This window comes from Ctenocephalides felis, unplaced genomic scaffold (assembly GCF_003426905.1).
Source record: "Ctenocephalides felis isolate EL2017-DRISC unplaced genomic scaffold, ASM342690v1 CF-g0.4_SCAFFOLD_01348, whole genome shotgun sequence".
In the NCBI taxonomy this organism is placed as follows: domain Eukaryota; kingdom Metazoa; phylum Arthropoda; class Insecta; order Siphonaptera; family Pulicidae; genus Ctenocephalides; species Ctenocephalides felis.
In genome coordinates, this window is record NW_020537502.1 from 1 (window position 1) to 12,705 (window position 12,705).

The 12,705-nt window shown below is 32.5% G+C and overlaps 1 protein-coding gene and 2 long non-coding RNA genes across 3 annotated transcripts; 2 read left to right on the forward strand and 1 right to left on the reverse strand.

Moving 5' to 3' along the window:
* The first annotated feature begins 3,490 nt into the window (after positions 1-3,490).
* LOC113369442 lies at positions 3,491-3,750 on the forward strand. The gene is made up of 2 exons (XR_003366495.1): positions 3,491-3,608; positions 3,673-3,750. It is a non-coding gene; the product is annotated as an uncharacterized LOC113369442 (long non-coding RNA).
* Positions 3,751-4,193: 443 nt separating this feature from the next.
* Positions 4,194-4,656, forward strand: LOC113369441. The gene is made up of 3 exons (XR_003366494.1): positions 4,194-4,332; positions 4,409-4,553; positions 4,635-4,656. It is a non-coding gene; the product is annotated as an uncharacterized LOC113369441 (long non-coding RNA).
* Positions 4,657-7,757: 3,101 nt separating this feature from the next.
* LOC113369440 (zinc finger protein 525-like) lies at positions 7,758-8,863 on the reverse strand. Its single transcript, XM_026610179.1, has 2 exons — positions 8,213-8,863; positions 7,758-8,128 (listed from the first exon to the last, which is right to left on the reverse strand). Exons 1-2 carry the CDS (start codon positions 8,859-8,861, stop codon positions 7,758-7,760), a joined length of 1,020 nt encoding a protein of 339 aa, XP_026465964.1. The 5' UTR covers positions 8,862-8,863.
* Positions 8,864-12,705: the final 3,842 nt, after the last annotated feature.

A 12,705-nucleotide genomic window follows, 5' to 3' on the forward strand; every position in this document is an offset into this window, starting at 1 on the left:
TGCTATCGGGAGATAAACGGTAATCTTTGAAAATCCATAAAAAAGTATTTTCTTCCGCTGGTAGCTTTTTAGCATTAGTTAAAAATGTAATTATTTCGTAAAATACCTTTAAATTAAAATAAGACATTAAACCTGTTTGCCACCTGGCCGTTCCAAGTTGCCCCGTCTATGGGGTAAAAAGATCTAGATAACAAATTTTTAAAAGACAAAAAACACATTTCTACAATGATGAAGTAGCTGACACTTTTACTGAACGTAGTCCATAATTGTTCGTTTTAAATGTATTATTTGTTGTGATATAATTATTTTGGTTTTCACAATATGATTAATATTTGCTCAAAGTCAAATTGGACCTTATATACACCCCTATATACACATCTACATATATACTTTTATTAAATTTACTTTAATTCATCAAATGTACTTGAAACTTTTCAAAAGGCAGGTCAAGAAGAAATACTTAATTCATTCTCTTCTCGCAGAAATTTGAAAATTTTGTATAAGCTCAGTAGTATTAATTAATTACAATTATACACAAGATCCACAATCCAAAAAGAATCTGAAAAATTTGAAAGGCAATCAATAAGTCGAAAGACCAAAAAAGACCAAGGATTGGATTATACCATGTTTTTCTATAAAGAGCATAAAACGTCCAGTTGATTGTATTGACAAAATATAGACAAACTAATGGGGTTATTGTTTTATAATACCTCATTGTATATAGCATTCAAACAACACATCCTTATACAAAGTATTAATATTTTGATTCTATAGAAATTGTTTTGAGTACCTTACTTAGCAAAACAACGTTTGCCGGGTCAGCTAGTTAGTAATAAATACTTATAATTTTGATTTTTTCTTTTTCTTACCGTCTTTTGCATGCGTTGAGCTTGCCTCTAATAAAAATATTTTAAGAAACATCATGGAATATAAAAAAGACGTTGCTTTTTTGTTAATTTTTCTGTTGTTATATCAATGAAAAAACAATATTTATTCTTCTTAGGCGCCTTCGAAATGAATGTGAAATCAATGAAATTCAAATGAAAACGAAATGAGGTGCGTCGCCTTTGGAATGAGCTGTAAAACTCAAAGTGAAATATAATTTCAATTGAACTGAATACTTACGGCTACATTTTGCTAAAAAAAGTTTCGAACGCAGTACGAGTAGAAAATGGTTGATAATGTGCGCATTATTTATTTTTTGATTTTCAATGTTTGCGATAACCAATACGTTTGATAGGTTTTCAAGGCATTTTCATATGTGTACGTGTAAATATTAACATTCATGTTACAACACATAGCAAATAATATATAAAACGCAGTTTGAATAGAAAATAGCAGAAAAAAAGAAAAAAAGTCTGATTAAAACGCGTCATATGTATGGGTGGTCCACTCCGACCGTTCGAAGTATAAAAAAGTTAATATTCTTATAATTATCCTTCTGTACATTTTTCGTCCTAATTTTTTCATTGATCGACAGCTAATGAAATTTTAGGAAAAATCAAAAAATTTCAAATCGATAGGATTACTAGAAGTATATATTTTTTTAAATTGAAGTCGAAAAAAGTCTGGCCAGACCACTCCCACTGACAGAGGGTTAACCGTATAATAAGACCTAATCATATCCTGATCAATGGAAAATTGCTAAAATCATAAATATTCCGAAACCTGGTAAAAATCCGAATAGAGTTCAAAGTTAAAGATGGTTAAAGAATAGACCAATTAGTTTACTTCCAACGTTGCCCAAAATATTTGAGAAGATCCTAATTAGTAAAACAAAACACTTTATTTATGATGACTTCATTATCTGAACATGTTTTTTTAAAAAAACATGGCACACCAGAGCAAAGTCATAGATTTGTCAACAATATAAACAAGGCTTACCAAAACAAGACTACTATTCAGTTGTTTTCCTCGATATTAGTCAGGCATTTGATAAGGCGTGGCACTCCGGCCTACTTTACAATATACCTAATCATAAAGCGCTACATCAAAGGTTAGTGTAAGGGGTGAAAAATCCACATCACATCCAGTCAGATCAGGAGTGCCTCAAGGATGTTTGCATTGGCCACTATACAATGCAAACTTGACACAGAAAGATGACATTTGGACAACAACATATGCAGACGACACAGGCATTCTGGCAACACATGAAGATACCATAATTGCATCAAAAAAGCTGCAGAATCATCTTGACTTGATACCAAAATGGTTAAGCTTGTGGAGAAATATAGTTAACAGCAGCAAGTCAAAATACATCACTTTTACTCTTTGCAAAGGGACTTGTCCTGCAGTAAGACTTGATGACGAAATAATAGATCGAACAGATACAGTCAAATATCAAAAGGTTTACACCTGGATAAGAGACTAACCTGGAAGAACACATTAGAAAAAGAGGAAGCAGCTTGAAGAAACCAGAAGAAGATATCATTGGCTCCTTGGACGAAAATCAAAACTTGACACGCATAATAAAATTTACCTCTATAAAAGCCATCATTAAACCAATTTGGACATACGGCATACAGCTATGGGGATCAACTTCCAACTCAAACGCTTTAATAATTCAAAGATTTCAAAACAAGTTATTAAAAGTAATTTGAAAGCACCAAAGTATGTTCCAAATTGGTTAATACACAAAGACATAGGCACTACCACAGTTAAGGATGAAATAATCGCTTACTTACTCACACAATATAAAAATCGCCTAGCAGATCACCCGAACTTGCTCGCGAGAAAACTTCAGGACACTCTACTCTACCAGCCCGATTAAAAAGAAAATGTCTTCTGCATTAATCAACAATAGATAAGACCTTCGACAAATCACTGGCAATGGTCAGATGATTTGTACTTTATCAACGCCTTCAGTTTTATGTCAAATATTTTACTTGTTGTCAGTTTCAGGACAGTTGTAAAAATTATTAAAATAGAAATAAAACAAAATTTTAAAACATCTACAATTTTCATATCGATCATTATTTTAAACTGTAATCTAAGTTGAATAAGTATCAGTAATCTTAAAGCCTTGAAGTGTATCATTTCTCGAGTAAAACTCCGCTGCACGGCAAAAAACAACACCCCGCCCAGTAAACACGCGATGTGATCTTCTATAATATCGACATCGTTATTATAATGCGGTTATCGAATCTACGCCACAAGAGGATTTTAAACTTGCGTGCGCTTGTGTGTGTTACAATACACGCAAAGCTCGCATTGAGTTGTCTCACGAGACATAAACACGCGCTGTCGGGGGTAATGACATCGTTGAATTTCATGTGAGATACATGTCGTGCGCTGGTGTGTGTTAGCACACATGCAAAGCATAATCAATGACGTCACACGGCGTGAAGCAAACGCGTCGTGCGCTGCGTTGTGTGCGTTGGTGTGCTGGTGTGTGTGACCATACAAAGAAAGCTTTACATCAGCGCGCCGTGGCCACTGGTGGAACCGACTGTTTCTTTGACGAAAGCTAAACTACCGCTTACAAAATGGCGCAATATGTCACGAATTTATCATGCATCAAGTTATATTTTTCTTAGTATAATAATTACATTCGTTTAGTTAAGCAACTTGTTTATGATAATTGTAGAAAAGTGTAGAAAAATGACACTGTAAGTATATCATATATTATTTATATAGATATGTAATTACTTCACGATTTTGAATTCCATTTAGTGCATTATATCCTGGGATGAAGAAACGTTATTTTATGTCGATTTCTTTAGATGACAAAGGAGGTAACCAAATAGCATATCTTACAAATCTGAGGACAATAATAAGGATCGTTTATCAAGGTTAAAATAATTATTTTACTAAATTAAGACATTAACATATCCATGTGTTCGACATAACCTCACTTCTTAAATCTCTTAAATTAGTCGGTTGAGAAGCGGATCGAGAATGATTGTTTGAATATGTAAGTCACTACAAATATAATAGCTATACAAATATATATAAACAGCAAACACGTATGCCATGTTCATATTTATTTCAGAAGTCGTACAAAATTGGAATGAAACGATGAACAATATACAGATCTTTAGACAGGCTCAAAATGTAATGTTTAGGAGCAACTTGAAGATAATGGAGATTTATCTTCTTAATATGTAAGTTGATTCATATATAGTTGCTGTATATAGATTATTTGGTAACAAATACATTATATTTATAATTGTTTTAGAAAACCTCTAAAATGGGGACAGTATGTCATATATGCATGAACTTGATTGATGTATTGATGTATAATGAACTGAAGATATAATGAATTCAATCAGGTTAAAAAAAATGTATGTGCAAAAGCGACTCGAAGACGATTTAGATTTGTCTCCTGAATATGTAAGTTGCTACACATATGGAGTGGTATATATATTATTAGATTCAATAAAACACATTATGTTTCAAATTGTTTTAGAAAACTTCCAAGAAGTACATCATATATGAATATCCTGTATCCTCGCATTTGATGTAATGAACTGGCGATAGAATGAAATCAGTCAGTGTTAAAAATGTATGTGTAAAAGCGACTTTAAGATGATGGAGATTTGTACACTGAACATGTAGGTAGCTACACATATGGTAGCTGTATATATATATTATATTATATACAGTAAATCACATTATGTTTGAATTTGTTTTAGAAAACTTCCAAAATTTGGGGCAGTATGTCATATGTGCATAATCTGTATCCTGGCATTTGATGCAATGAACTGGCGATAGAATGAAATAATGAAAAATAGGCAGGCTGTTTGATGTATAAGGAAGTGGCGATAGAATACTTATGCAACACTTCACACTTCACGCCCCAAAAATAGAATTACGTTCATTAGATATACAACAATTTTCATTAAATATACTGTTATTAATATGTTAAGATTGAATAATTTGTAAAAAGTTTTCTAGTATAGTTCATGTTAAAATTTTATAATTTCAAAACTACAATTCTAATTTGTAATATTTAAATATTGTAAAATTTCTTATTATTCACGTAAATAAATGCTTATTCGTACAGAAAAGAATATTAATTGCATTACGTCATCACTTTCAGGTGCTATTACGTCATGAGTCGCCATTTTGTATGACGTCATGACCGAATCGTTTTCATTCGCCAATGACGTCATGACTGGGGTGAACGCCTTACGTCAGACGGTCTTATCATAATAAACAAACATATGTGGTCAACGTCGATTTTCATGTATCACGAACGCCACGTGCGCCAGAGACCGAACCTCGATAGTTGTTCGATAGTTACATAAATTTGCGGCCGTATCCATTAAATATCGAGGACAATGAATATGGGAACCGCATGTCACACGACCTAAATAAAATATTGCCACGATGTTGTGGCCATATCGCATGTTTACTGGGCGAAGATTTTGTTTTTTGAATGTAGACGATTTTTAAATAGGGAGTAAACCTGTGCAACGGAAAAAGCGTTACGGCCGAGTCGAGTGCCAATGATTTGTCATTCGCTCTCGATGATATCATTTCTAAACGGGTCGATTGTGATTGGTCGTCGAGTCGCGTCAGAGGGCTTTTTTATTGTATAATAAAACAAATGAAAAATCTGTGCCGTGTAAGAAATGCAAGTTTATTGAAGTAATTGGTATTATTCGTGGTAACTATATATTTTCAGAAATTAATTTTATAGGCAACACACATACTACAGCTGCTCAAAGAGGAGACGGTATCGCCAGCGAAAAAGTAAAAAAAAAAGCAGTCAATGAATGTATGTTAATTTTAATTTCACGAAGTTCTTCAAACACAATTACATGATAAGTAAAATTGTGAAAACAATATTTCTTTAGGCGTTGTTTAACATAATAATTCTCTGCATTTTTATAGATAATAAAAATTATTGAAGCAGTACATCTTTATTCTTTCATGCGGAAAATATATCTTTTTCTAACACTTTTGGAAGTTTAGATGAAGTCTACATGTTTTTCGTTTATAATGGCTTATAAGTATTACAAGATTGCATATTTTTATAAATAATGAAGAATAAATTGAATTTCAGATTTATTACTCTAAACAAGAGATCAAGCACAACAACAATTTGTGCAGCTGTGTACATTTATATACAGATATACTTCATAATGGACATCTATGCAGTTTATTTATTGCTAGTGTTAATAAATTTACTTAAGATTATATTACAGTTGTCCACTGCGGGAACAAATATTATAAAATTTATTGATCAACAATAACTTCATCTCTCTTATAATGGTTCAAATCCTAAATGCTAATTACAATGACAAACCGATCGTATCATATTTGAAGTATGACTTTAATTACATTATTGTTTTCAAATATAATAAAAAAAATTTAGTGCTGGGAAAAATAAAAAGCTTTCTTCAAATATACTAATTTATTTTAATGTTACTTGTTTGGCTTACTGAAGGGCACGATAGTTTATTTTACATAGTTTTTAACATGATAAAAATGGTGGAAGAAAAACACCATTACCAACACACTAATAATAATGGCGGGACATTTGAATTACAAATGTTTATATAACATTACATTTAACATCATAACATGTCATTACATAAAAAATGTCAAACAATTTTGTCCAAATGCTATTATAAATATATAATTTATAATTTTTATTGTCAAATATGTATAATATTTGACATTAAAAAATGTGTGTATCACGAGTGTTACCATATTACTAATAAAAACCATAGCAAAAAAAGTTTTACTTCAATCGTGTGTGAACCTTACGCACACTTTTTGAAATAAAACTTCTTTAGGCATGACTAGGGTGTAAATCGGTACAAATGCAACGGAAATAGCGTTACGTCCGAACTGTTTGTCATTCGCTCTCGATGAAATGTGTGAATAGAGATCGGCCGTTGTATGCGTACCGACAAGAAAATCGGCATAGATAAATAAACATTTTAAAGTTGCATCGTAGTACAAATCTTGATTTAATGAAAAATGCTTGAATCAGAAGAATATTTTACCCTGTTCCTTGAAAATAACAAAACAAAGTAAACATTTGTGCTAATCAATAAACATAAGTCTTTGAAGTTATTAAAATGGAAAATATTTTTTAGACAAGACAGATATTAGAGCTGTTCAGAGAATGAGATTATATAGCCAGCGAAAAAGTAAAAAAAAAATACAAGCAGTCAATGAATGTATGTTAATTTTAATTACATGAAGTTCTTCAAACACAATTGTTACATGATAAATGAAGCGGCAAAAACAATATTTGTTTAGGCATTGTATAGCATAATCCACTGTTTGAAGGAATATTATAGAATTTATTAATCAGCAATCACTTCATTTCTCTAATGAAGGTTCATTTCTAAATGCTAATTACAATGACAAACCGATCATGTCATATTTAAAGTATGACTTTAATTACATTATTGTTTTTAAATATTATACATATTTTTAATGCTATTATAAATATATAATTTATCATTATATAAATGTGTATAATGGACTAATAAATGTGTGCATCACGAGTGTTACCATATTACTAATAAACATTATTCAAAATTGTTATATGATGTTTTTATTTTACTTAAATGCCAGCTCATATAATAGCAAAAAAGTTTTACTTCAATCAAGTGTGAACCTTATGCACATTCTTTTTTGTTTTGAATAGCACAATTGAAGGTGAAAATGATTTATTACAAATAGACCATGTAATAAAATAGACAAAATAGTCAAAAAATAATGTCTGCTTTGATTCCCTTAATACTAAACTCAAGTTATTTAGAATTAGTTCCTACTTACTAATATTCAATCAACTATTTTTCTGCAGCCTGTTCGAGTTTTGCTTCATGGGTAATCATGTGTTTTGCCAACTTGCTTTTATGATAGAATGCCTTACTGCAAATTCCACATTTATTCTTATCAGAATGTCCTCCTTCATGTACCAGCATGTGTTTCTTCAAATTATATGATTGGCTGAATGTCAGATTACATATTCCACATTCAAAAAGGCGCTCTCCAGAATGAGTGGCCATGTGCCTTTTCAGACCACTTGACTGCGTGAAAGCCTGATCACATATATTGCATTTATAAGAATATTTTCCTTCATGAGCAAGCATGTGCTGTTTTAAAGTATATGGTTGGCTGAATGTCCGACTGCATATTTCACATTTAAAAGGGCGCTCTCCTGAATGGGTGACCATATGCCTTTTCAGACCACTTGACTGTGTAAATGTCTGATTGCATATTTTGCATTCATGGGGACGCTTACCACTGTGAATGAGCATGTGATATTTCAAAGTAGTCAATCGTTTGAATGACTTATTGCATGTTTCGCATTCATGGGAGCGTTCATCACTATGAATGGACATGTGATTTTTCAAATTGATCAATCGTTTAAATGTCTGATTGCATAGTTCGCATTTAAAACGGCGTTCTTCTGTATGGATAAGCATGTGTGTTCTTAGATTGCTTTTTTGATTAAACGCCTTATCGCATATATCACATTTAAAGGGTCGTTCTTCAGAGTGTGTAAACATGTGTGATTTCAATGTGCTTGATAGTTTGAAAGCTTTGGAACAGATTTCGCATTTGAAAGGACGTTCTTTGCTGTGACTAGGCATATGATCGACCATGTGCTCTTCTAGATTATGAGATTCTGTAAATGATCTATTACAAATGTCACATTTATAAGCAGGTGTCTTAATTATATCCTGTTTAACTTCTTCCTCGATAGTCACTTCTGACTTCATGAAATTTTCTAAACACGTTTCATCACCCCCTGGACACGATTCGGACCTAAAACCACCAGGACTGTTAAGGTCAACTTCAGCATCACGATTAACGTCCTCTACTGAGTACTCTAGAGGCTCAATTTTAATTGACTGCTCCTCTACAGAGAAAGTTGTTTTGTCTGACATTTTTAGATATTTGCATTGCGCATATATTCAGTAAGTATTTATTTATCTATTTTAATTTATGATCTTAATTATCTTTTTAATTAATAATCTTAAATATGATAATGAATTTAATTATGATCATACTGGTAAATAAAAAGGAAAATATTACTTGTTTGACATTAGGGTTGACAGTAGAAAGCATAGAGTATATTTTTAGAGAGATCAAACATTCAACATGTTATTTTCACAATAATGTCTCTTTGTCTCTAAGATGACCAAAGAGAATAAATTAAAAACTAGTGGGGCGCATGGCATTGTGCCTTAAAGCAAATTGCTGGAACTTCCCGTACTAAAAATTATTATTTTTTTAAAAACGATTAACATTTTTGAAAAAAATTTACTTCGAAAAAATTAGATTTTTGAGAAACTATAAATTTGACAAAAAATTACTTTTTTTGAGAAAAAAAATTATTGAAAATAATGTTTTCTTTATTTTGACATATTTTGGAAATTCTGAACTTTTTTTGAAAGCAATCGTACTGCTTTAACTGCATAGAGACGAAATGTCAAAGCGCGTAAGCGCTGCATCGCCGTCTAACAGATAAACATTGGTACGGAACCCATAGGAATGTAAACAAATTTATACTTATTGTTAAAATCTCTATAAAATATCTGGCAATTTGATGTGCATACGAGGTCTGTTCAAAAAGTACCCGGAATTTTCGTTTTTTCAAAAAAATATTTATTTATTCGTCTACATTAATGTGGTCCCCTTCAAAGTAGTCCCCCCCAGATATAATACACTTATGCCAGCTTTTTTTCCAATTTTCGAAGCACCCTTGATATTCACTTTTTGATATGTCCTTGAGCACTCTCAGCGATTCGGCCTTTATTTCTTCAATCGAGGAAAACCGCCGTCCTTTCATGGGTCTCTTCAACTTTGGGAATAGGAAAAAGTCACACGGAGCCATATCTGGTGAATATGGAGGTTGGGGCATGACTACGGTATTGTTTTTGGCCAAAAAATTACGAACAAGCAACGACGAGTGAGCAGGTGCGTTATCGTGGTGCAACAGCCATGAATTGTTTTTCCATAAATCGGAGCGTTTTTTTCGGATTGCTTCACGCAAACGTCGCATCACTTCAAGGTAATACTCCTTATTAACCGTACGACCTTGTGGTAAGAACTCTTGATGCACTATGCCGTTATAATCAAAGAAAACAGTAAGCAAAACCTTGACATTCGATCGAACTTGACGTGCTTTTTTCGGTCTTGGCTCACCTGGGCTCTTCCATTGGGACGATTGGGCTTTGGTTTCGACATCATAACCGTACACCCATGTTTCATCACCAGTTATGACCCTTTCAAGCAAACTTGGATCGTTGTTGACGTCATTTACCAGCTCTTGAGCGATGTTCATGCGATTGCTTTTTTGGTCAAAATTTAGCAGTTTTGGAATGAATTTTGCTGCCACTCGTTTCATGCCCAAAACATTTGAAAAAATGTTATGACATGAGCCAATTGATATGCCAACTTCATCAGCAACTTCTCTAATTGTGATTCGGCGATCATTCATAACCATTTTTTCCACTTCTTTCACATTTTCATCGTTTGTTGACGTGCTGGGTCGACCGGAGCGTTCGTCATCTTCAACGTCTTCGCGGCCATCTTGGAAACGCTTATACCACTCGTAAACACTTGTTTTTTCATAGCAGACTCACCATAGGCTTTTTGTAACATTTCACACACTTTGTTACACTTTATTTCATTTTTTACGCAAAATTTAATACAAATTCTTTGACTTTTCAATTCTTCCATTGTAAAAATCGCCGAGCTCAGAAAAACACGTCGAACCTTAGCGACTACCACAGACAAAGTAAACAGTGAATATAGCTGAAAATTTCATCATACTTTAGGGGCATGTATACCAACACAATAAAAAAAAATTTTGACAATCAGACACTCCAGACCCGCGAAATTTAAAAATTCCGGGTACTTTTTGAACACACCTCGTATGTCTAATGATCATTTTTGACTGCCAAATAGCATTTTTTTACTTTTTTTATTAGATCTCCGAAACCGCTAGACCTGCCTTTATGAAAATTTGATCGGTTCTTCACCTTGTCAATACAAGTAAAATGTTTTTTGAATTATTAAAATCGGACGCTCCGTTCTCTTAAAAACTGAGTTACCGTTTTCGGCACTTTTTGCCCCGTATCTTCGGAACGGCTAGACCTGCTTTCGCCAAGAACTAATCAGCACGTCTCCTTATCAATACGAATCGAATGTTTTTTGAATTATTCAAATCGGTTGATCAATGTTCCCGAAATCGTCGACGAAAATTTGTATCCGCACACACACACACGCAAACACACACACACATAGATCCATTTATTCTAAGGTATGCCAAAATATTCAGAAACCTTTGAAACATAAAGATATATAAATTTTTTATTTTCGATTTTTTTGCGATTACTATAACTTACCCTACGGGAAGTTAATTAGGCTAAAAGAATATTATTGTCACTTATAAGAAAAAGAACATCTAGATAAACTAGTTGATATTATGGTGTTTTGCATTGAGGCAAGTTACATGAACTTCCCAATATGTGTAAATAATCGACTTAATCAAGAAAAAATAAATTCATTTATGAGTGATTAAAAGCATTCCGAGTGTATTTATTACACATAATTCAAAACGAAAAAACACGTTAACTCGGAGTATTTTCTAAAAACAAATTTTCAAAAATCAACAATTTTTATAATTGAACGAGCTTCCGTAGAACTTTAATGATTCAGTATGTTCATTAAGACCAAGTACTCTATCGGTATACCAAGGAAATCGTCCAATTTAAATCGTAATTTTAATTTTAACAAATGTCAAAAAATCTTCTCGTTTTCTCAAAGTTTGATGAATTTTTAAAACTGAACTACTTGTCGTAAGGCCGTAATATTTCATTAAGTTCTATAAGACTATGATATATATCGCCAAAGAAGTTCCAAAAAAATTGACTTAATTTTTTTTTCAACGGTTAATTACAAGAAAACTGCTCGGTCGATTCTTTTCCAACTAAATCTTTCGAACAGTTTTTGATTTTTGAAGTAAAACTTTTTTAGGCGCGACTAGTGTGTAAACGGAAGTGCATTACGGCAGATAAGATAAGATAAGAGTTGAGTGCCAATGATTCGTTATTCGCTCTCGATGATATCGTTTTGCTTTTTTGTATTTTTTGTTCGTCATGTTCGTTCGTGCTCGTTCCTTAGGTGAGGATTTGCACCCAACTAGTTCCCACAATATCATGAATAGACAGAAATTAACAATAATTATATAAGTTAACTAGTTGTGTATGGCATCGTGCCTTAAGGCAAATTGCTGTAACTTCCCGTACCGTAACAAAATGTTCGAGGAATATTAAATGTTTTCAGATGGATTTATTATAAATTCTGTAATATCGCCTAATATTTAAAAGAATCATATAAACTGAATTGAAAAGTTAAAATTATTTATACTTAAAGTATATAAGTGGCCTTTAGAATTTTAACCAGAATTAAAATTAAAATATGAATTATTTTCGAAAAAAGAAATGAAATTTTTCTTTCCTTTTTTTTCGTCAACTCAAGCGGAATTTTTTTTTGAATCATTCAAATCGGACGCTTAATTCTCTCAAAAACTACCATCTTTTATACATTTAGCTCCGTATCTTCGAAACGGCTGGACCTGCCTTTGCCAAAAACTAAGCACCACTTCTTCCCATCATTACGAATTGAATGTTTTTTAGATCATTCAAATCGGATGCTCCATTCTCTCAAAAACTGGATTTCTATTTTCTGCACTCTTTGCTCTATAGCTCCGAAACGGCTGGA

Excerpts from the sequence above, each read along its gene's own strand:
- LOC113369440 (XM_026610179.1), bottom strand. The coding sequence starts at position 8,861 with ATGTCAGACAAAACAACTTTCTCTGTAGAGGAGCAGTCAATTAAAATT. Across the intron at positions 8,129-8,212 it reads TCACATGCTCATTCACAGTG|GAGAGCGCCCTTTTAAATGT; the intron begins GTAAGCGTCCCC and ends TCACCCATTCAG.